Source organism: Danio rerio, chromosome 23 (assembly GCF_049306965.1).
Source record: "Danio rerio strain Tuebingen ecotype United States chromosome 23, GRCz12tu, whole genome shotgun sequence".
Classification (NCBI taxonomy): domain Eukaryota; kingdom Metazoa; phylum Chordata; class Actinopteri; order Cypriniformes; family Danionidae; genus Danio; species Danio rerio.
In genome coordinates, this window is record NC_133198.1 from 35,028,938 (window position 1) to 35,050,841 (window position 21,904).

Consider the following 21,904-nt stretch of genomic DNA (forward strand, 5'->3'; position numbering starts at 1 on the left):
GTGAGTCAATGTGAGCCTCAAGGAAGCAAAAAGAGACCATGTTTGAATTCTTTAATTGAAGTTCACATCACTTTCATGCCTTTTTGACTCTGAACCAAATAACATTTTCTCTTGACATAAAATGCAAACACATTTGGCAACATAAAAGAGATCAGCACTTATTGCACCTTGTTGGTATCAGTGTTCTTAAGAAAAAGGCACCGATTGGTAGGCTGAACAAACAGATGACATTGCAAACTACTATGCATGAATTGAATGGTTTGACCAAAAGCCCAGTGCACAGCAAACAACTTTTCATAGGATAGAAGAGTAACAAGGTGCAATAGTTATTGCACAGCATTGAGAACTCAAAAATAAATATCAACAAACTTAATTAAAATACATATAGATATATTCTGCATTATAGAATACACATTTTCCCCAGAATCTTTTTAAAGGCTCTGTAAACCACTTTTCATTTATACCATCCCATTTAAAACATAACTGGATTGCTTTTAGCTAAATAAATTTAAACACCACAATTTTTTTTGTAACTACCACACCAAAGATGAAGGAGCTAAATTAGGGGTGCCCAGACCGAGGAGAGCCGGTGTCCTGCAAAGTTTAATTCCAACCCCAATCAGACACACCTGGGCTAGTTAATCAAGCTCTTTCTAGGAACATCTGTGCAGGGGCGTTGAGGTAAGTTGGAGCTAAGGTCTGCAGGACACCAGCCTTCCAGAACCGAGTTTGGGCACCCCTGAGATAGACGGTACTGAATGTGAATGCATATTTTAAACAGATGAAAATAGTTAGTATTGTTTACATCTAACAGTTATTGTTAGTATTATTAGTTCCAAGCAAAAAAAAATAATAATCGTGATTAACTGCATCCAAAATAAAAATAAAACTAAAAATAAAAGTTTATTTTGACAATTTAAGTGTGGCGTGCATAGAAAATGTTTATATTTGTATATAAATGATGTGTGTATATGATACAATTTATATAAAAATTTAAATAACTGTGCAACACAATTGTTTTGTAAAGTTTTGTTTCTATCACATAAATATATATGATACACACTTATAAGATGTGAAAACAAATGTTTATTTTGGATGCAATTAATCTTTGCCCAGCACTATTAATTAATATTCTGAATGTAAATCTCTCATGATAAGAGCAGTGAACTTTGCAAAACACATGCCAAATACATCCATGTGGAATTAGTGTGCTTTCTTACCAAACAATTTTGTTTAATAGACGTCTAATAGACATCTAAATGTAGACAGCTTGGCTAAAACAAGGCTAAACTTGGGTGAAAATTTAATAGACATCTAAGAATAGCCCAAAACTAGACTAGTTGTCAAATAGATAGATTAGACAGGCTTTATATGTGCAGTCATTTATTTCTGTTTATTTGATGACCTATCTTTAGATGTCTATTAGATTTTTCACTGACAGCCCAAATTTAGCCTTGTTTTAGCTAAGATGACTACGTTTAGACGTCTATTAGACATGTTTTAAAAACAAAAAAATGCTTGCTGTGTTGTATCTTGTAGAATGTAGTTACTCACAGTGTGTAACTGTATTAAAGGTACAGTCATCATTTATTCACTTTTCACTCCTTTAAAACCTATTTGAGCTTCCTTCTTCTGTGAACACAAAAGAAGATATTTTGAAGAATGCTGGTACCCATCGACTTTAATAGTAGGAAAAAAATTTGCTATTGAAGTTGATGAGCAAACAGCATTCTTTAAAATAGAAACTCATAAAGGTTTAAATCCACATGAGGGAGAATAAATGATGTAATTTTGACTTTAATAAACTACCTCTAATATACTTCTCTATCCACACACCCAATCTCTATGGAACTAATGAAATTACTCCACAAGTTCCAGTATACCAATGAGCTCCCAATATTTTCTTTCCTCATGTAAACAAAATTAGATTCATTGCCACAAGAACATTTTTAAAGCATGACAGTTTCATGAAAAATATCACAGAAACGTACAAAATGCCTCTGATTATGAAAGAAACACAACAAAAAATGTATGTCAGATTTGCATATAAGTTTGTGTTTGTTCCCGTGGTGCTTTGCCTTTGGATGTGTATGTTTCAGCGCCGGGTGTTGGAAAGAGAAGTGGTGTGCTTCCTCTGGAGGTCAGTGCCGTTGCTGTTTAGGGTAGTTTACCGTGAGCAGAACCATGCAGTGCAGATAGAGCGAAGTCTCTGACTCTGATCAGACAGGAAGGAAACAGAAAGCCGCAGTGAATTTGCAACACTTTAACAGTCGCATTAGTAGTTTCAAAAGAAAAACAACGGCTTCTTCTTTGGAACTTTTGAAATGTTATAAATATTAAGTTAGAGTACAGTAAAACAACTTTCCAGCACATTCAGGGTTTAAATGCTTTCATAATTGCATTGTGTGAGTTGAACTTTTATTGACTTTCTTATTTGCAGATAACAAAGATGAATATCAAATACAGAGCATTAACAATAAAACATAAAATAAATAAATGACATCATATAAATTTATATGCATAATAAATAATAAATGAAAGTGATGTTAGTAAACACCAAACCAAAATGCATACAAAAATTATAAATAAAATAAAAGAGAGTGAGGTGGTTGCCAATATGATATTTATAATTATTATTTTGTCTCATTACATGTTTGCTAGCATTGTGGGTCACAGAAATTCATAAATTTTCCCTATTTATCGAAATAAATTTTAATCCTCCCATGTAAACTGTAGGAAAGTTTTTCTAAAGCTACAGTAACTATAATTGCATTTTGTGGACTCTGAATTGAAGCCCGAGTTAACAGAGGGAGTTGATTGTCAGCATCACGGTACCAACAAAGCCTGACAGCACTTCTTTGGTTTTTGTCAATTCTAAACTACCAAGTCAATTCTGAGTTTGTAAAGAAATCTAAAACCCACACCATGCTGCTGTTGTATGTAGTTTTGTTTTGCAAAAACATAGATCATTTATCGAACTAACAATCATTTTATAAAGTGATTAATGCTGCCATGAAATAATCTCAAATCTAAAAATGTGGTAGTGTGGTAATAATGGCTTGTAATCAACACAGCTAAAGGGCTAGATTTATTTTCTAAATGACAAATTTAGTCAAGAGCGCAATACTATGAAAAAACAGATGATGTGAAATTGACTCTCCTCCCATAAATTTGCAGTCTAAAAAGTGGACTTAAGTGACCTAGTTTACATGGACATCATTAATCGAATTTACTTGCCTTATTTAACCGGAGTTTACTGGTGCACTGCATGAAAATTTAGTACTTTTTACTAAATTTAGTAACGTCTTCAATTGAAAGGAAACCCGAGTCAATTTACTGTTCAAGTGATTTCCTGAAAATTCTGATTGTACAAAATATTTATATGAGTTTTAAGTCTTTTAATGCCTTTGAATGTTTCTTTCATGTATGCATTTTACATGTTAGAGTAACGCTACATAGTTCGATTAGCGTCATTACGTCACCATTTAACGCAAGTTTATTCCTGGCATTTCATGCAACAACAGTTCATGTTGGTCATGATGGCACCATATGTAATTTTGGGCATTTTTTTTTTTGGCAACAAATTTAACAGCAGGTAACTTTTCCCACTATACATGCAAACAGATGACGGTAGATACAAATTGTCAGGCTACCACAGCAGACAAATACAATTGGGTTTCAATCTGTAACTTTTCATTCATGCCCCCACGAAAACTCTGAGGTACTGGATGGGAGATAATCATCGTTTCTTGCTTGCACCAAAAGTGTGCTTTCCTGCTTGAAGCCATTCTTATTTGTTTGTCATCAAATGCCAGTCAAGTCTAGACAGGAAACGCTTATCAATATAGGATTATTTTTGAGACACTGTATAATAGTGATAAATAGTTTAACAGTACTGTGAGGGTTAGGTTTAGGGTAGACAACAAAAAAATACAATTAATGGGAAATGAATAAATAATTATTGTTAATTTCCAACCGCAACCGTATCTGATCTAGCAACAACCTCAAATGCCTGAAAACTGCCTTAAATGGGTCCTGTCGAAAAACAGCGAAAACTACAATACATTCAGGGGACCCCCAGAAACATTATGAAGGGCCCGCAACATTACACCCCCCCCCATCCCCCCTGCTCTTCACTTTCATCTGCGATCACTTGTCAGAGGGCCCCAGTGGCGCCCCTGGCAGGTGGTCTAACAATATCGCTCCAGACTCCCGGGCGAGCAAGCAAGCGTATGTATTGGTGTGAATGAGAGAGCGTGATGCTGTGTTGAGCTTGTTTGTTGCTGTGTGTGTGTGTGTGTGTTTGTGTGTTGAAAGAGAGAGAATTCGATGCTGTCTGTGTGTCACTTGCTTGGTGCTGTGTGTGTGTGTGTGTGTGTTTATACAGATAAAAAAATTTGTCCCACGCCGCCACCACTCTACTCCACATATCTTAATTCCATTTCGTTCGATTATGACTTTAGCTGGATTAAGGTAATCAAATATCGCTCTTTTACATGGTAAACTCTTAATCAGAGTATTGTCTTAATCCTATTTAAATCAGAGTATTGGTGTACTCACTGAGTATGTTTACATGGACAGCAGTACTCCGATTTTAATATGACTACGCATTGCAAAATTCTAAAGTTTTTTTCCTAATATCAGTGTGTGGTATCAAATTAAATTAAAACACCACTCTTCCACCAGTCCTTACTTTATACTCTCATTCAAATATCTCAGTTTGTCATGGGGGTGCATGCATTAAATGTTCCTGAATAAAAAGGTGAAACTGCCGAACTACAGTTGAAGTTGAAAAATTAAAAACGAAACACCCGAAATTACACGAACTCCGAAATAAACATTACATAGCGTGGCGACACACTGACGTTAATCAAATTGTGTTAACAAGTAAAACAGATCATAAAAGAAACATTCAAAAAGCAACTCATGAAATCACCTTAGTCATATTGTTGTCTTATTCAGATTAAGGCAAACTATTAGAATACTGATGTCCATGTAAACAGAGTCCGTGTAAGACTTAACTGAACTCTGACAGTAGAGTTTGCACAAGCTTTTAGTAAGTCTAGCCCATAGTTTTGTTCTGTACCTCTGAGGTGTGCTGAGAACTGCAACCACTGTGTGAGCCACTCTCGTAACTGTCCGGGACTCAGACGCTCTGGATTCAGCCCCCTCACAAAACAAGCCTGGGGGGAAAAGATTCATTAAATTGCTTAATTAAGGTACTGGCAGAAGGTAACTTGCACACTTGGGTGACCTCTGACCTCTCTGAGCTCCGAGTCGTTTAACTGGTGCAAGCCCAATCGAATAATGGCACGATCGAGCTGCATGAGTTCCAAGGCGTGACTGTTCAAACGTCCGCTGATCCAGAAGGCCGGGAGACGAGGAGTCAAGAAGAGCAAAGGACAGAGATGTCTCTGCAAGAGGAGGTCAAGTAAGATTAAGTATGACACATTTTTAAAAATGGGGCTGCACAATATTGGGAATTTTTATTTTATTTGGGATTTAAAGATTTGACAAAACAGTGGTATAGGTGTCTCATGTCATCATATACAACAATACAGCCATCTATTATACAATCATTCATCGGCTAGTAAATCCAGTATATAGGGTATATGCCGAGCAAGTGTTGTTCCCATACTGATAAACTTCCTGTTATTGTGAGGTTTTTTTCCATTTTATACGATTCCTTTTACAGCGTCGATGTTGTAATATAATTAAAATACATTCAGTTAAAGACTTGGGCATTCATTTATTTGCTCAAGCGTAAAACGAGACAAAAAGCCGTTTACAGAATACAGTTCACTGGAAGCACTTAACCCAGGTTACGGGCAAATTAAAAGTCCTATTAGCATACTTCGGCATATACCCTATAGTCTTTCGATATACATTCTAAAAAAACTCCAATAGAGGATTCCAGATATGTCCGTTTTTTTTAAGGATAAGAAAATAAAAAATGAAATTTTACTGCGATGCATATTGAGTATATTTTTAGCATATAATTTAAATGGCTCTATTAGGAAATAATTTATTAATTTTAACCTTAAATTGTTTAGAAAAAATTAAAAACTGCTTTTTTCTAGCCGAAATAAAAACAAATAGGACTTTCTCCAGAAGATAAAATATTACAGGAAATACTGTGAAAATTTCCTTGCTCTGTTAAACATCTCTTGGAAAAAAAACAGAAGAGCGAATAATTCAAACTATAATCCTATAATTCTTAACTATAATCCTGACTCCACATTGTAGATCCTGCGATATGAATATTGCAAATGCGCACATTGCGATCATCAATATATTGTGCAGCCCTAAAGTGCAATTCATTGTGCAACAAGCCGATTTTTTTGGAGCTCACCATCTGATTTGCATACATTTTCTTGATACCCAAGGGTGGTCCAGAGAACAATGTTCTCACAGCATGGACATCAGACACTACAGGATGGACTCCGCTTCGCACCTGCACACATGCAATACATTTGTCCTGTAACACATTCATGTACCAATTCTCACTAATCAACTAGTTGCCTATTATTAAGCTACTGGTTGCTCATCATTTCTTATTCCAGGGTTCCCACTCTGAGCCAAATATCAAATTCCCTTACTAAAAGCTAAATTTACATAACCCACATTGAACACAAAAACAGGCTGCTGTTTTGCTTTGCATAATATTAAAATGGTTTTAACTGGAAAGTCATTTTTTCATGACTTTAATGGCCACTATGAGAAAACAATTGATGATCTACCTGAGATTTTGAAAACAATCTGAAACACTTATAGTATGTGAGGCTGTGTTGTGTTCCCCCTCCATAAACTGATAATAGCTATAAAACGTGCATTTCGTTTTTCTGTCATCTACTTTTAAACGTTCGGTCTTTGAAGTGACCATTTTGAAGCAAAAGCTTTTAAAATGAATATTATCCTGACATGTTAGCCTTAATTAACAGGTACAGTCTCATGATTCCATTTGACTTAAGTGATTACCAGTTGATAAGCATGAAAGGAATAAAAATGAAGCTGAAAATAGCTGAAAACAACAATGCTATGAAATAATATAGTATATAAAAATTACATTTTAAAGAAATTAAATAAAAAATTTAATTAAATTTAAAGTGAAAAAAGTCTGAGTGACATTTCATGACTTGAAAATATGAAAATTCCCTCACTCTCAATGTCTGGGTCTTTTAAATATCCATGATATTCCCGAAATTTCATGACCCGTGGGAACCGTGACATCCTTAATCCTCTATCACAGTGTTTCTCAACCACGTTCCTGAAGGACCACCAGTCTGCGCATTTTTCATGGCCCTAACAATACACACCTAATTCAGATCATCAGTTCATTAGCAGAGACCCTGTAATGCAGGGGTGCTTAATCCTGTTCCTGGAGATCTACCCTCCTGCAGATTTCAGTTGCTACCCGTATCAAACACACCTGAACCAATTAATTAGGACCTGAACACCACTTGATAATTACAGGCAGGTGTGTTTGATATGGGTAGCAACTGAAATCTGCAGGAAGGTAGATCTCCAGGAACAGGGTTGAGCACCCCTGCTGTAATGGGTGCAACAGACAAAGGAGACATCCAAAACATGTAGTTTTGATGGTCCTCTAGGAACGTGGTTGAGAAACACTGCTAAATCTAATTCCTAAACCCAACAACTACCTAAATAACTATTAATAAGCAGCAAATTAGGAGTTTTTTGAGGCAAACGTCATACTTGATGGATTATAAATAGTGAGAACTGTACCTAATGATATAAACTGTGACTATTTGTGCTTATTAAAAAGTCAGCATGTAAATAAAGATTCAGCTCAGATTACCTTACTGCAGAGCTCCAGCAGGTGTCTTTTCAGTCGGGTGTCTTGGACAGAATTTGATGTGCTTTCCAGCCCTTTGACCACAGCCCAGTGATGACGTGCCCTCTGGTTATGATAGGCTACCTGAAAATCCACCAGCTGCTGAGGGGTCCAGAAGTGCCGGATGAGAAGCTGCCGAGGATAAAGGTACCTAGAAGGATAGAGAATGCTTTCATTATTAAAGTGATAGTTGATCCAAAAATGAAACGACCATTTTCTCACTCTCAAGTGGCTCAAAACCCTTATGTTGTTGTTTTTTTTTTGTACAAAATCTATTTTGAACAATGCTGGAAACTGGTAACCAATGACATGCATAGCATTTCAATGGCTACCAGTTTTTAACATTCTTCAAAATATCTTCTTTTGTAAGAAAAGAACTCCGGTTTGGAACTAGTGGCGATTAAGTAAATCAGTGTGTCTCAACCACGATCCTGGAGGCAGTTTTGGATTTCTCCTTTGTCTGTCATGCCCATTACAGGTCTTTCAGTCTCTGCTAATGAGCTGATGATCTGATTCAGATGTGTTCGGTTATGGAGACATGGAAAATGTGCAGAATTCCAGGAACTTGGTTGAGAAACACTGAAGTAAATGACTGGGTTACGATTAATTAAATGACTATTCATTAAAAATACTTAAAAAAACAACAACCTATAAAGAAATATATAAATGTTGCAATAATAATATTGTCATATCTTATTATGCTGTAAGCATTGTAATATAAAGCATTTAAATTACTAAACATTTATTATCCAAAAGGTCTATATTTTATTATGTAATTTATGTAAATATTACTATTGCGAGAACACTACTGTACTGTAAAAATATCTGAATATTTAATTAACTTATATTAATAATATTTTGTAACTATAAAATTAAATCAAATTTACAACTTCATTAATGCTATTGTACCATTAAACAGGTATTAAAAATAATACTAAAATATCGACATTTATTGTAGTTTTTTTATTCTATATAATCTATAATTTATAAATATTACTAGAATTTAATATTTGTTTTATTAACTAAAAGGTTAGTAATAAAGTGTTTGAAATATTGCCATTAAAAAAATTTTTAATGTTTGGTAAAACAACAATATTACAAATGCAACAATTCTAATGTACAATTCTGAAGCTCATAATAATAATATAATGTAACAGCAATACTATTCTATCATTATATAAAAAAAATGAACATTTTTTTAAATTAATATTTGTATCCATTTCTCAGTGAATATAGGCAGTGTATGTTGGTGCATTTAAACAAAACAGATTTATTAAACAGATATATTTATTAAATAATATTTTAGTCACCAAACATATTTAGAAATGTAAAGATAATACTATTAAATTCAAGCAAAATATTGCAAAATAAATTACAAGCTACAAAATTTCAACAAAATCTTTCTGTTTTTTTTTTTTTTTTGCTTTTCTTGATTTTTCCTTTTTTTTTTTAAATTTGTATTTCATATTTTTCTATAACATATAAAGTTGGTGTACTAGTTTTTGGACCGTTATCTTGGGTTATTTAGTTAGATTAGCTCCAGATTTGCTTCAGTACTGACTAATCTAATGTATATGCACAAATATAATATTGTATAGCTTCCTATTAAAGATATAAATTCTTAATACATATGTTTTGGCTTTGTCCATCAGTCACTTCTTTTTGGCTACCAATTTTCAAGTATTTCTCTTCTGTGACAAAGATGCACATCGAACCGTGTCCTCTTATTGCACTTTTTGGACTTTCTCCAAATATACCAGGGTTATTGAGTTGTACCGCAAACGCCTTTGCATTTTTGACACTGTCAGCAAAGCGATGTATTATTTTATTATGAAAACAAAGATTTCCCCAGAGTTTTGACAACTGGTTGCGAGATGCAATGAGTTTCATCCATTTGGAAAAAATCAGGTTTACAAAAACGACAATACTAGGGCTTTTTCTGAAACATGAGACCCATTTAGAATTTTCTTTTCTGAGCATGCCAGTGTCTCTACAAACTCTAAATCTAAATCTTAGGGCCTTTCGATTGCAAAGCAAATGTAATTAAGTACATTGTATAAATACCTGAGGATTGTTTGTAATAATGGGTTATCAAGGTACACGTGTATTCTGTACAGGTTTTTATTTTTTTACTTATTTTATTTAATTAAAAAAAAATTTTAAACTTTTTTTTCTCTTGGATAAATGTAATTGCATCTTGTTAAGAGGGTAGGGATGGGAATAATATTTGCTTAAATTTCTCTGTAAAATAACTTTCTTATGTCTGTAAAAGTTTGATAAACAGATTAAAAAATATGAATTTATAAGATAGATTTGTGAGGGGTGTATATAAATATGCTGAGCACTTTATACATATACATACATTTTTTTAACAATAACAATAATAGCAATGTAATGTTAAGATGGATTATTGAATCAATGAATAGAAGAATGGCAGATAATAAGGGAAACTTTAAATACTTTTATTCAGTATTAATTTTAAAGGATGCAAAAGTACCAATAATCAGCAGAGCAAGATAATAAATACTCACATAAGCATAAAGACCAGATAGTTGGCAAATGGAGGTATTGACAGGATGACCAAGGGAATGGCTTTGATCAAATCCCTGCGGACCTGAAAGTAACATATTTCAGAAATAATAAATATAATATTATAATATTAATACGACATATAACCACAAGACTTCTCACAAATGTCTCCTTGACTTCTCAAACTCACCTGTCTGATTTTCTCCATATCCCGGTAAGGCAAATTGGCGTGGCTTGTTTTGTCACTAATCATGCGGAACACGATTTTCTGCACTTCTTTGCCATCTTCAAACAGGAGTCTGAAGCCTTTACAAAAAAGCAGAAAACCTACATCATAGCACATTCGATTGAGATAGTTCGTAGTTCAGAAAAAAACATTAAAGTTAACATTTCACTCATTCTGACCTCTCATGAAAGTCTGATAGAGGACAAAAAAGCGAGGGAAGCGCCGCTGCAGGAATCTCTCGTACTTCTCATTGGCCCACTTTAGACTCGACACAACGCTTCGACCAATCCCGTGTCTTGCTTGTGAAGGCGAGTAGTGTCTGACAAACCACAGACTGCTGCAAAGACAGACAGAAAAACAGAAATCAACCAATGAAAGGTGCTGCAAGATGGCGGAGCAGTGAACGGCATGTACTATATGTTAGTTTCAGTCTGCTAGTTTTAAGGATATCTATAAGCTAGTGTGCTCCAAAATAGTGAAAACAAAATGAGCATTTAGAAGATATAAAACTGATATAAACATGTAAAGCTTTTAGTTTGTCACTTCCGCCTAAATGGATGATTTTTTTTTTCTGTGTGTGTGCAAAAAATCAGTTGACATGTTTGTAGCAATATTTGTTTACAATACAGAATATGAATTACATTGTCAATAAAAAAGAGATACGAGAGAGAAAGAGAGAGAAAAAAAGAACATGATATAAACTTCATTGACATTTAAGAATCAATAACAGTAAATAAATTAAAGTCATTACAAAATAAAATAGTTCTGTTTGCTTTCTTATTTTTAGATTAGGAAATTAAATATATATAATGACTAAATTCTTGCAAAAAAAAAACAAAACAGGAAAATATGGTTTGGTATTAGTAAATTTGCATTTGTGGATATGGAATTTACAAAGAAAATACATTTATAACAAAACAAGCATTTCTCTTAGTAGAGGCATCAGTTCTTGACCAATCAAATGCTCTCTAGTATCTGACATGCCCCGCCCCCTTCAAGACACTTCTCATTTATCACTGGCAGACCTGTGATAAAAACGAAATGCTATGCGCTTGTTAAGTGTGACGTCACGCGAAGCAGCTTCCTGGTCCAAGCGCTCTATTCAACTGAATGGGGAGACTTGTGAAATGGTAATAATAAACGTTTACAAAGCGATTTAATACTTTCGAAAATCACGATCGCTATATATATGTCCATGCCTAATATCCAATAGCCAGAAAATAATTCATTTTTTTATAAATTGTTAAAATTTTGGTATTTGTGATGCAGCAAGCCCAGAGATTGTTGTGTACACTATGACTTTATATAAAATTAACTTTAATGTGTGATATGAATAAAAAGTGATCATAAACAAATGATTTCTCAACTCAAATGAGTGGCGGCTTGGACCTGGAAATAGTATTACATACGTCACCAACACGTCACCACTTACCATGCGGATTCGCTTTTTTTTTTTTTTTTTATAAAGGGGAGGAGCTATTCTTTGTTCCACCCTCTCTTCATTTTTTTTTTTACTGAAGTTATGTCAAACATCAAATAAAAACACATTTCAAAGCACTTCATGAGACCTTTAAAATTTAATCTAAAAATATAACAAGCTTTTTTTAATGCTACTAGTTATTGTTATTATTATTATGATTATAAAGATAGTTTTGGCCATTTCTATCTTTATAAGTATAGGATAATATATTAAGACAGATCAGCAAATCAGACAGATTTTTGCGGGGAAAGGGATTGGAAAAGGTCTACGAGCTGGGACTTGAACTCAGGACACCCAAAGAGCAAGGGCACTATATGTCGGCGCACTGCTCACGAAGCTATTGACAATGAAAGCTAATACTTATTTTATAGATAAAAGCATCTTTTTCTTGTTAACATAAAAAGATAGTACATTAATTTAACAACTTCATTTGTTGGTTTTAAGAGGTTATTAGGTGGTAGTGTGTTTTTTTTTTTACAGAGGCCCTTTTAAAACAATACTACTACTTATTTGTTACCAGAGCTTGGTAGATTAGTTAATAATTGTAATCAGCCAGTGAAGTAAGCAAAACAATCTTATGTCAAGAGGAAAAACAAGATTATTTTGTTTACCCTATTGGCAGATTATTTTGCTTGTTTTAGGAAAAACACACTTAATATTGGCATATTATTACTGAAAACAAGACAATAAGTTTTGCTTGCCAAAAAATGTTTCTTGATATAAGGATTCTTAGATATTCGGACAAGAAACAAGACTACAGGTCTAAGTAAAAAAAGCTTTTTTTTGCAGTGTAGTATCTAATGGCAGGGTTCATACACATTTTACTACTAAAATCCATGACTTTCCTATGATTTTTCCATGACTTTCAAGTAAATTTTTATGACTTAATGTTTCATGCAATGCCTACATATGCATGATAAAAAAAACAATACATGTTAAAATTTATTACAGCATCCCATAAAACACGCAACAATCTATTTAGTTTCAGCTTATATTTATATCTATGTGAAATTGATTTAGATAATGCTTACACTGCACTAATAATGTGGGAGTATTTGATTGGGCAAGGACAGAAAAGTAGTAAAGACAACAAACCTATATTCAAGTATACAGATATCCGTTTTCCATGTCTTTTCCGAAACTTTGTGGGTTTTTCTGATTTTCCAAAACTTTTCCAGGCCTGGAAAATGCCATTTCAAAATTCCATGACTTTTCCAGGTTTTCCATGACCGTATGACTGTAATGAATAAGTACTTGTATCTAATACACAAGTATTTATTTAATAGGCACTAGTATCTAACGAATGAGTGAGTACTAGTATCTAATAAAAAAACTAGTGTCTAATTAGAAAACACTACTATATTTTTAAAAAGCTCTAGCATCTAAAGAATAGGCACTACTAACAGTACTTGATGGAAAATGTACTGATATCTAAAAAACAAGCACCAGTAACGTGAAAATAGATACTAGTATGGTTTATAGTTTAAATGTCAAAGTGGCTTGCCATAGGAAGATACTAGTTTTAAGTATGTACTAGTAACATGAATCTAGAAACTACGTTATATAAAATTAAATATAAAAATATCTTGCCGTTCTCTCATGTAATTCCTGATGAAACCATTTTCCCCTTTGTCATCGACTAAAAAAAGACAGACATTGATAAAATAATTAATGTGGTCTCGTTTGTATTATTTACGTTGAAACATCATCTTCGCTATCATTTTATATCCAGCCTGTATGCAAAACATCCTAGCTCTGGGAGTGTGGTATGCGAACAACCGCCTACAAATGATCGGTCATTCCGAACGTATTTTTAATTATACCTGGGTTTTGAGGAAGCCAATCTAGGAGTGCAGAGACTTGCTTTGACCCTGACAGGTTGTTTTCCATACAGTAAGATCACTGAAGCCCCGCGGCATATTCCCCGACAGGACAGCGCCATCTTGAACTGAGCAGCTGACAGTTCGGCGTGGGCGTGTCGTCACGACCATGAAGTGCGGATGCGGGTCTTTGATTGGCTGGTGAAGTGTACGCATTAAACGACGCGCATATTTTGTGTTTAGGTCGACTGGATACCGTAATATTTATATGATATGAACATAAAAGACAAAAGCACACTCCAAAAAATTATATATTTGATAAATGTTATGAGTTGCAGATTACTTTATTCATTTAATGACTATTCTTTTACAGATTTAAATGTAAAATATAATTAACTTAATTATTCTATGCAGTTTTATTTATCCTTGTGAAATTACTATAAACTTATAAACTTATATTTGCTATATTGTGTCACATTTTATTAATTAAATAAATATTTTGAATATTTTTTATTTTAATCATTTTAAAATAATATAATAATGATTAGAATTATTGAATAAAAATTAAAATAAATAAAATCCATCCATTTTCTTCTGCTTGGTTAAAATAAAAAAAAAATAAAAAAATAAAAGATCCAAAGTTTTATTCAAATAATAAATGAGAAATAGTTAAATAAATAAATAATATTAAAATATAGCAGCATTTATTTTAAATAAATAAAATAAATAAATATAATCTCTTAGTCTTTAATGTGTGTGAATAATCATGCAAATAGTTAAATTAAAATGATATAATTGCTTTGATAAGAAAAAATAATACAAAATGTTAATATAATTAATTAAATAAAAATAATATAATAATTATTATAAAATAAAATAAAAATCAATAAAATTGGTTTAAAGAAATCCATTCATTTTTTCTGCTTGGTTAAAATAAATAAAAGATCAAAAGTTTTATTCAAATAAATAAATAAATTAGACTAAAATATAACAGCATTTATTTTATATAAATAAAATTAATAAATATAATCTCTTGGTCTTTAATGTGTGTGAAAAATCAAGCAAATAGCTTGATTAAAATAATATAATTGGTTTGATAAGAAAAAGTTATTCAAAATGTTAATATAATTAATAAAATAAAAATAATATTAACCATATAAAGAATAAAATAATATGTACGTTTGTTAATCTTTATAAACCCCATAGACCAGCACATAGTTACAACAAATAGCTTAGAATCATCAATTGATTACAATGAATAATGCAACAACAAGTATTTATTTAAACATTTGCCATCTTTAATGATGAAACACGTGACATTCCACAGCAGCACACAGCACTTGATTGATGATCTGCATTGATTGCAGTCAGCAGATGGGAAGGCCAGCACGCGACTGCTTCAACAATACAAAAGACTAGCAGTAAGTGTTTATAATGATAATGTCATGTTCTTAACATAAACCCGAGCGTATTGCTACTTTGAAAGTCGTGAGTTTTATAACATAAAGTCAAGCAAACATCGTTTTAATAAACTTCAACCGTCAGTTTTTGCGCTCGGCCTGCTGACTCTCACGTTGTTTGACCGTCACGTGCTGCATTTCTTCAGAGTGCTGTGTGGTTTAACGTTATACTAGAAAATGTTTTGATTTTAATGTTTGGCGGACTTTATTTAGGGTGAAGATTTTTTTAAACCCACGGAAAGGTACACGGGGGTCCAGGAAACGGAAGTATGGCCACTTATAGGTTTGGCAGTAGCGTCGGTCCGTCTGGAGTCCACTCTGAAAGTACAGGGCAGATGTGGAATGAAGACAACGGTAATCAATCATCATCATAACTCGATGCACTGTTGAAGTTACATGTGCAAAATGCAGTTCATGTTGAGTTGTAGTTTTGTGTCGGCACAATAAGTTTTGTTTCCAATGTGGCGCCTCCTGTTTCCGCAGGTTATGGTGAAGAAACGGAAGATGCCAGCGACCCTAATAGGATTGTGCAGTGCCCATATGACAAAAACCACCAGATCAGAGCCTCACGCTTCCCTTTTCATGTTCTCAAGTGCAGAAAGGTGGGTTGTAACATTTAGGATAATGAAGTTCAAATGGAGGCGCATAAATCTTGGGTTTAAACAACAACAAAATATGTATTTGGTAGATAAATTAAAATTTAAGTAGGTTTGAGGGCAAGTACAACAGGAAATTATGGGTTAATTTTATTAATAATAATAATTCCTTACATTTGTATAACACTTTTTTTTTGGACACTCAAAGTGCTTTACACATTAGCGGGGAATCTCCTCATCCACCACCAGTGTGCAGCATCCAACTGGATAATGTGACGGCAGCCATATTGGGCCAGACTGCACACCACACACCAGCTGATTGGTGGAAAGGAGATGGAGTGATCAAGCCAATTATGATTTTTTTTTGTTATGTTTTCTTAACCTTACCTTAGAAATACAGCATGTTAGGCTTAGCTTTGAGTACAGCAGGTTTACAGTGGATGGATGTAGAGAATGGGAATGTCATTACAGCACAGTGTATTTTGGGACACTGGAACTTGAATCCCATTAATCTCTACAGGTTTGTTGTATATGATTGATGGATGGATGGAGAATGGCTATCATTGCAGTGCAATGCATTCTGGCTTTTTTGGCACTCTGGAACTTGGATCTCAATCTCTATAGGTTTATAAGAGAGATGGATGGAGATGAATGAACGCAAACGGACTTGCTTTAAATAATGTGCTCGCACTACTAATAGAGGATCATGTATATGGAAAAGTTGTCCAGCGGCAGCTCATTGATGCACCATCACCGTCGCAGTTAATGTTACTATAATATGTAATATTGTTAATATGATCTGTGGCCTGTAAATCTGTGCTTGGCTCTAAGTTCCTTTTAAACATGTTTTTAGCTTCTTAGACACAGTGTGTTTATACAGATATCTACATTTTATTCTGAGTGTTTGTGAGATGTTTTAAAAAGGTATTAGTACTATTAGATGGTCTGCTCTTTCTGAGGTAATTTGCATTGTTGTACATTGTGTGCTCCTGGGCCTCTGAAAACATGATAGAAAGTATTCATTGTGTAGATTCCCATTCTCTGTAACTTGGTACAGCTAAGTATTGTTACACCTGTAAAGATGTACACCATAAGTGTGTGTTAGTAGGGGTGTCACGATTTCGATTTTTAATCGAAATCCATCGAAATGTATGCTCAATTTCGATAATCGAATCAAAAAATAGAATTGTCGATGCTGCCACGCCCCCATGTCACGTCAACTTGGCTAGCCAAGCGGGAAAAAAACAGGCTTGTTGAAGTGCTTGTTAAACTGCTGAAGCAGGAGACCCGTCGACAGAACTTGAACCTCTCCTCTTTCAATGAAGTCGCTGGTGTGTAAGCATTTTGGATTTCCAGTGAGTTATGTTTACAACATTCGTGTTGTCAACAAAAAAAAAACACAGTTTTGCAAGCTCTGCTATGTACGGTTCGTCCAATAGACAACACCGGCATCGCGATCCTCCGCCTGCCCCTGTTGCAAATCCACCTGCGTAAAGTACACACTCAGGCCCTGTTTTCACTGTCTTTGTTTTTAAATGGCATTTTAGAACGACAACAATTTGACATCCTCAGTGGCGTGTAGCATTTCTGAGCAGCCATCCTTCCTCTCTACCTCTGAAAATGCACATCACATGACCACACAGACGCATACACAGCCATGCGCTCGAGACAGCAGGTCCAGGCAGTCAGAGGACTGCTTCAATCTTTCACTCACTTGTACTTAGTAATTTTAGCGAACACCTCAAATACTGTTGGCTGGTTCCTGTTGGTTGTGCGTCTTTTTTACCGACGCCATTATAACGACACAGATCACTGCCTATTCACGAGTCCAGCAGAAAAGAGTGATTGACAGGTGGTAATTATAAGTGTATCTTGCCTTTATTCATTTACTGTATGATTTGTTTATGGGTAAAACAAAGACCATGCAGGTCAGGTAGTTTAAACGGTAGGCTACAAATAATTAATTGGTCATTAATTAATTAATTAATTAATTATTCATAATCGAATCGTGCCTTTAGAATCGAAAATGTAATCAAATCGAGGATTTGGAGGATCGTGACACCCTTAGTTTTTAGGTTTGGCGTTATTGACATTTGGATCCATTTTCACTATTGTCTTGAGAAGGGGTCGGCTAACTTTTTGACCAGCAGAGCCATTAGTCTTTTTTTTTTTCTCCTCCAAAATAAAATTTGCCCATAGATATTTGACCTTTAAATGATAACTTCTTGGAAACGTTATTTGTTTGTGGGATGTAAGTCTATTTGAGTCATCTAGACCAGGGGTTCTCAAAGTGGGGGTCGGGACCCTTCGAATATTTTATTATTATTAAATCCTATAAGAATGACCATATTTTGTCCATAACCTACTGAAGCGAAAAATATAGTCGTTTATAATTACTAAATAGTTACTATAGTAGCTTAGTTACTAGTTCTATTGGATTGTGACCCCAGTGGTAATTACATTATATTAAAGACACAGCAATAGCGTCAGATGCAGCAGATTGATTTTATAACACCAGGTTAAAGTTTCTAGCCCATTTACTGCACTGACATTAAACGAAGAATATACCTGGGTGTTTTGGTGTGTGTGTGACATTGCATGCAAGGTTTCTGTATTCATAACCAGGATATTGGGGGTCGCGAGTCACTGACATCGTCATATTAGGGGTCGCACGCTGAAAAGTTTGGGAACCTCTGATCTAGACAAGCGTCTTCACTGACATAACCTAAGACTTTCAATCGTTTTCAAAGTGAAAGCAGCAAGTGTTTATTTTTTTTTTAGTAACTGTAAAGCAACAGTGTTAATCTCTTTACGTGTAAAGTTGTTCATGGTGGGTATAAATATGTATGCTGTATACGAGTCGTAACAAGATCTCATTCATATTGGGCTTTAAAAAACCTTTGCACTGATGTTGATTGTTTAGAATGATTAACAAAGTGATGAACTGTTTATGAACGCAAATAATAATCTAATATTAATAACCAATTGAATGTTAGATTTTATTACCACCATCAATATTAACGACTCATGGGTTAACGTGGGAAATAGACCTGTATTTTGGCTTTTATTAACAATATTAAGTTTCTTTTCAGTCTTCTGTTACTTGGAATGCCAAGATAAGATTACATTGCTTAATAGAAAATGTAATGTAGAGATGCAGCCTATACAGGCTATTTACATGTAATTTCATCTAGGCAGCAGAGAAGCTAAAGGGCCGAATACAGCTCCAGAGTCACGGGTTGCCGACCCCTGGTCTTGACCAAAATAAAACAAGTATTAACACACTCAAAGGTTGAGCTCTAGTTTTATCTGTCCTTACATTCTAATGTTTTAAAGTTTATCTGTCCTCTTGCATCTGTTTTAGAACCACCCCAAACTGGCCAGTGAACTGAAGACCTGCCCCTTTAATGCCAGACACTTGATTCCCAAGCATGAGATGTCTCATCACATAGCAAACTGCGAAGACAAGAGGTGTTTGAACGCTGAAGATGGTTAGTGTTTAAAGGGTTAGAAAAGTTCATGTTGATTCTGCATTTACTCGCATGGTGTAATTCTAAGGCTGTATCCTCTTATATTTCAATGTTTACTACAAAGGTGCTCTTTTGTGCTATTGTTGCGCTCTGTGTTCAAAAATCAGCTTTCTGATTACATTTTTTTCAATAAACCCTTTCATGTCCCTAAAACATTTTGAATATTAAGCATGGTTACATGAGACCATTCTGTGATGGTCAATTGTAGTTTAATTTTTACCAACATTGCAGACATTAAATGCATCAAATTATACATTATAAATATGTACTGGGTTTAGTAGGTTAACCTAGATTAAGATGTGCTGTGGACTTTAGTCACCATTGTGTTGCAGTGTTAACACTTGATGTTTGTCAAGTCTTTTTATCTAGTTCTGTTTTGTCCAGGAAATGTAGAAGTATTGGAGAAGTTCCAGGTTCCTGTTAACACCTGGACGAACCCTGCACCCAATGAGGACTGGGAAACAGGTCTGTGACCTGTTAAATGATTGCTAAACATTTTTGAATATGTTTGTTCATACATTGTTTCTACTAAGTGCATCCACTGTGGCGATGCTACTTTTCCTCATTTAATATGTACAGTAACTGAGTTCTGTATTTTGCTTTTGGTTTAATAAATCACTACTTTCTGGATTATTCCTTATTTGGGCTGATGTGATTGCAGAGACTGATGATAATGCTGCTATGTTTGTCTGGGGTGAATCAACCAATCCGCTTCCGCAGAACAAGTGAGTCATGCTGTTTTATCCCTCTTTTGCCTGTGCATCAATACATTTTGATGGTGCTGTGATCTGTAGAGGAATGGATGGTTTATTGTGTGGATGTTGACAACCTACAAGCATCACAATAGTGTACAAAACACGTTATACAAACAAGAAGCTGCTATGTTGTTTCCTGAAATGATGCAAATTTTGCTATGCTATCATCAAATTTAGCTTTGCAAAATAGTTTTTAAACATCTTGCTTGTCTGCTTGAAACGAGCTGTGTCTCTTTACCATTTGGTTTTGGGGATCATGAACTTAAGAGATTGTGGTTGCAGCTTTCTCCGCAAATCAAGACAGCATTGATTGCACTTCATATTTTTCTTCTTGGTTTGAATATTGGTACTAATGTAGTAATAGTGATTTTAAGTCAAATTTAGCATACACCATCTTGATGCAAACCATTTAAAGGTCTTTGTTTAGTTGTAGGAGTCTTGCCTTTCAGGTTTCTGCGCTTGTCATCTGACTAACTGCTTTGCTGGGTTTTTTCATAAATCGATGCAAAAAAAAAAAAATCCCTGCCTGCTTTTTACAAATTTGTTTAATGTTAACCAGGTTTAACCAACAGGAGTGCTAATTCTAGCATGCTGTATGAAGCCTGTTCTAAAGCCAGTTAGTTTGAGTAAAATGAAGCATTACATAGATTTGTCTTTGTTAGGCCAGAGCCGGATACCACCATCAGTTTATCCGATGGACTGCGGGCACCACGGACTCTTCCATGGAAACTCTGTAAGCACTTCTAATTCTAGTAATTTATTTTTATGTTGTGTCTGTGTAGTTTTAAAAACTCTCCTCTAGATGGCAGCAACACACTTGGCTTATTCAAACAGTCCTGTGTTAACTGTTTTCTCTTTAAAAAAAAAAAAAAAAAAAAAAATTTATTATTATTTTCTTTTTAACCCAGGATACGGCGCCGCTGGATGGACGTCTGGATATTCTTACTTTTTTAAAAATACTTTAAGCCCTGTGTGATTTCTATCCTAGATTTGTCTAAAGCCTGCTTATCTTTTAAAGTTTTTAATTTTGAAGTGTTGAGATTTTGAAGTATTTCCCCTTTAATATTTTCTGAAGGTCAATATGCTCTGGCTATGGTCAGTGTGTAGACAATCTATAAACCAAAGAATTATTGCGTCTTCCATAGAGAAATCCATCAGTGTCGATCTTTCAGTGACCTTTAATCCTACACGTGTTTCATTAAAAGTTTCTTTAAACCTAAATGTTGCATCTCTTCAATCATGCAGTAAAGTAACAAGGAAATGGTGTCTGATATTTGTCATCACTTGCATGCATATTTGATAATTTTGTTAATGTTATAGAGGTTTTTTTCTCAAGTATACTAACTATAGTGTATTAGGTTACACTCATTATACTCTTAACAAATTTGAATGTAAATGCAGTTGGCGATTTAAAAAAAAAAATAAATAATAATAAAAAAAAAAATAATAATAATAAAAAAAATGGGTAAATATCTCTGTATATCAGCTTGTTATCCAGTGTGTGAAGCATAACAAGCAGAGCTCTGATAGCAGAACATGGAAACTGAAAGTACTTAAGAGGTAGGAAAGCAGAGATGGGTTCAAGGTGTACTCATTTGGCACATTTTTAGTGTATAGCAATATGTACTCTGAGGTAAATGTTCATGAGATCTC

General features: G+C 34.3%; 2 protein-coding genes across 5 annotated transcripts; one reads left to right on the plus strand and one right to left on the minus strand.

Moving 5' to 3' along the window:
* Nucleotides 1-36: 36 nt before the first annotated feature.
* On the minus strand, nucleotides 37-14,119 carry letmd1 (LETM1 domain containing 1). 4 transcript variants are annotated; one of them, XR_012398383.1, is made up of 10 exons: nucleotides 13,914-14,051; nucleotides 10,790-10,947; nucleotides 10,575-10,690; nucleotides 10,387-10,469; nucleotides 7,820-8,006; nucleotides 6,353-6,454; nucleotides 5,262-5,414; nucleotides 5,087-5,183; nucleotides 336-2,215; nucleotides 37-167 (listed from the first exon to the last, which is right to left on the minus strand). XR_012398383.1 is itself a non-coding variant. In XM_017353588.3 (9 exons), the coding sequence occupies exons 1-9, from the start codon at nucleotides 14,030-14,032 to the stop codon at nucleotides 2,142-2,144; spliced, it is 1,110 nt and encodes a 369-aa protein (XP_017209077.1). In that variant the 5' UTR covers nucleotides 14,033-14,051; the 3' UTR covers nucleotides 37-2,141. The 4 variants fall into 4 exon arrangements, 2 of the variants coding, with proteins under 2 accessions (XP_017209077.1, NP_001124088.1); XR_012398382.1 differs by having other exon boundaries at nucleotides 10,575-10,711; XM_017353588.3 differs by having other exon boundaries at nucleotides 37-2,215; nucleotides 10,575-10,711.
* Nucleotides 14,120-15,256: 1,137 nt separating this feature from the next.
* Nucleotides 15,257-21,472, plus strand: gtsf1 (gametocyte specific factor 1). Its single transcript, NM_212833.1, is given in 8 exon segments — nucleotides 15,257-15,331; nucleotides 15,584-15,724; nucleotides 15,854-15,972; nucleotides 19,331-19,457; nucleotides 19,881-19,961; nucleotides 20,158-20,221; nucleotides 20,914-20,984; nucleotides 21,160-21,472. Coding segments are annotated over 7 exon segments (549 nt in total). The 5' UTR covers nucleotides 15,257-15,331; nucleotides 15,584-15,639; the 3' UTR covers nucleotides 21,162-21,472.
* The last annotated feature ends 432 nt before the right edge of the window (nucleotides 21,473-21,904 follow it).

What these genes read in the sequence shown, in the direction of transcription:
- letmd1 (XM_017353588.3), bottom strand. Translation starts at nt 14,032, where the DNA reads ATGGCGCTGTCCTGTCGGGGAATATGCCGCGGGGCTTCAGTGATCTTA. An exon ending in TTGGCTTCCTCAAAACCCAG is followed by an intron (nt 10,948 to 13,913) that starts GTATAATTAAAA and finishes CTGTCTTTGCAG; the next exon opens with CAGTCTGTGGTTTGTCAGAC. An exon ending in AAATGTATGCAAATCAGATG is followed by an intron (nt 5,415 to 6,352) that starts GTGAGCTCCAAA and finishes CTCCTCTTGCAG; the next exon opens with AGACATCTCTGTCCTTTGCT.